The 2,083-nt window shown below is 61.6% G+C and overlaps 1 protein-coding gene across 1 annotated transcript; it reads right to left on the bottom strand.

Moving 5' to 3' along the window:
- Positions 1-135: 135 nt before the first annotated feature.
- Positions 136-1,446, bottom strand: LOC112458614. The gene has a single exon (XM_025022349.1). It carries the CDS (start codon positions 1,444-1,446, stop codon positions 136-138), a length of 1,311 nt encoding a protein of 436 aa, XP_024878117.1.
- Positions 1,447-2,083: the final 637 nt, after the last annotated feature.

Genomic DNA, 2,083 nt, shown 5'->3' with positions numbered 1-2,083 from the left:
TCTCCTCGCGATTATTCACGGGGGATTACGGTTCGATCGCGAACATTCCGCCCGCCTCGTATGGTGCAACCTACGATGATATTTAATTGATTCTAATTCGCGCACGACGCGATAAGGAGATGACGATTTTCGCGATTACTCCTCGCTTCCCGGTGCGTCGCAGTCCGGGAGGAGGACGAGTTTGCTCACAGGCCGTGTGAGTATCGATGCCGCCGTTCGAACTTTGACGACGCGAACCTGTCCGTCGTCGCCCGGGAGTAGCTCCTCAATCCGAGCGAGGGGCCACTTGGTCGGGGGCGTCGTCTCGCTTCTTACGAGGCACAAGCGGCCTGCTCGCACCTCCAGGTCGGCCTTGAGCCATTTCGGGCGATGAGCAAGCGTCTGGAGGTACTCCTTAGACCCTCGCGCCCAGAAATGGTCCCGCATCTGCTGGACTTGTTGCCAGCGGGACAAACGAGTCGTTCTCTCCTCCGTCAACGACGGCTCCGGTACGGCGCTGATGGCCGAGCCTATGAGGAAGTGGCCGGGAGTGAGCGGGCTGAGGTCCTCAGGGTCGTCTGTCAGGGCCTGCAGGGGACGTGAATTTAGGCACGCCTCTACCTGAGATAATAACGTGGCCATCTCCTCGTAGGTGAGAGTCGCCTCGCCGATCACTCGCCGCAAGTGATGCTTGGTCGACTTGACGGCTGCCTCCCAGATGCCGCCAAAGTTGGGCGCAGCGGGGGGATTGAAGCGCCACGCTATCCTCTCCTCAGCAACGCGCTCGGCGATGCGTCGGCCCCCCTGGCCGCCTGCGGAGAATAGATCGCGCAATTGTGCGTCGGCACCGACAAAATTTGTGCCGCGGTCGCTGTACAACGTCTGGCATAGACCTCGGCGGGAAACGAAGCGGCGCAGCGCAGCCAGGAAGGCGTCGGCGGTGTAGTCCGTAGCCACGTCGAGGTGTACCGCTCTAGAACACAGACATACAAATACAACGATAAATGCTTTAGAGGCCCGCTGGCCCCGTCCCTTGGAGGTTCTCAGCCACACCGGTCCGGCGTAGTCGACTCCGGTGTTCAGGAATGGCCGAGCGGGAGTTACCCTTGGACCAGGGAGGCTTCCCATGAGAGGCTGTGGAGAGGCCGCCCGCCATCGCACGCACGTCACGCAACGCCGAATACACCCTTTCACCAATGTACGACCGCGAGGGACCCAGTACTCCTGACGAAGGGCCCCGAGGGTCGCCTGCACTCCTCCGTGCAATGTCCGCCGATGGCACGCCTCCACGATAAGCCTCGTTAATCGTGACGGTCCCGGCAAGATCACAGGGTGCTTAGCGTCGTAGGTAAGCATGGCATTCTTGAGTCTACCGCCGACGCGGAGCAGGCCTCGCTTGTCCAGGAAGGGGCTCAGCGAGGCGATGGAACTGCGCGCCGGCAGCGGAGCGTTCTTTTGGAGGGCCATCGCTTCCCCCTTGAAATGAATGGATTGAACCCAGCCGATCCAACCCACGATGGCGTCGTTGAGCTCCTCGCGTGTTAGTACGAGCCCAGCGGAGGAATCGGGCTGCTTCTCGTGGGCAGTCCGCCTCGCCCGCAGGCACCGCAGCCAACGGCGGCACCAAGCTGTCGTCCGCGCCAAGCTCGTCAGGGATGAGTACCTCGTCAGCAGCTCGGGCTCCTCCGTAGCGGCTGCCACGGCATGTATGTGAGAGCGCCGTTCCGGGAGGTCGACTGGTACTTCGTCGTCCAAGGGAGCGGACCGGTTTTAGTTCGGAGCCACGCCGGGCCCTGCCACCAGAGCGGGTGCTCCACGAGTTCCCTTGGTAAGAGGCCTCGGGACGCGCAGTCGGCGGGGTTTTCACGCCCGGGGACGTGATGCCAATAAGCGTCAGGGAGAGTGAGCTGAATCTCACTCACTCTGTTTGCCACGTATGTCTTCCAGGAAGCAGGGTGACCTCGAATCCAGCCCAGCACTACGGTCGCATCAGTCCACAGATGGGTCGGATCCTCTTCTATCTTGAGGACCCGCCGAGCATGATTGGCGAGTCGGACGAGTAAGGCGGCAGCGTTTAGCTCCAACCGTGCAAGACTGACCTGCT

Source organism: Temnothorax curvispinosus, unplaced genomic scaffold, assembly GCF_003070985.1.
Source record: "Temnothorax curvispinosus isolate PA1 unplaced genomic scaffold, ASM307098v1 QBEX01009022.1, whole genome shotgun sequence".
In the NCBI taxonomy this organism is placed as follows: domain Eukaryota; kingdom Metazoa; phylum Arthropoda; class Insecta; order Hymenoptera; family Formicidae; genus Temnothorax; species Temnothorax curvispinosus.
The sequence above is the reverse complement of the archived record's forward strand: the minus strand, read 5'-3'. Positions and strand labels throughout refer to the sequence as shown.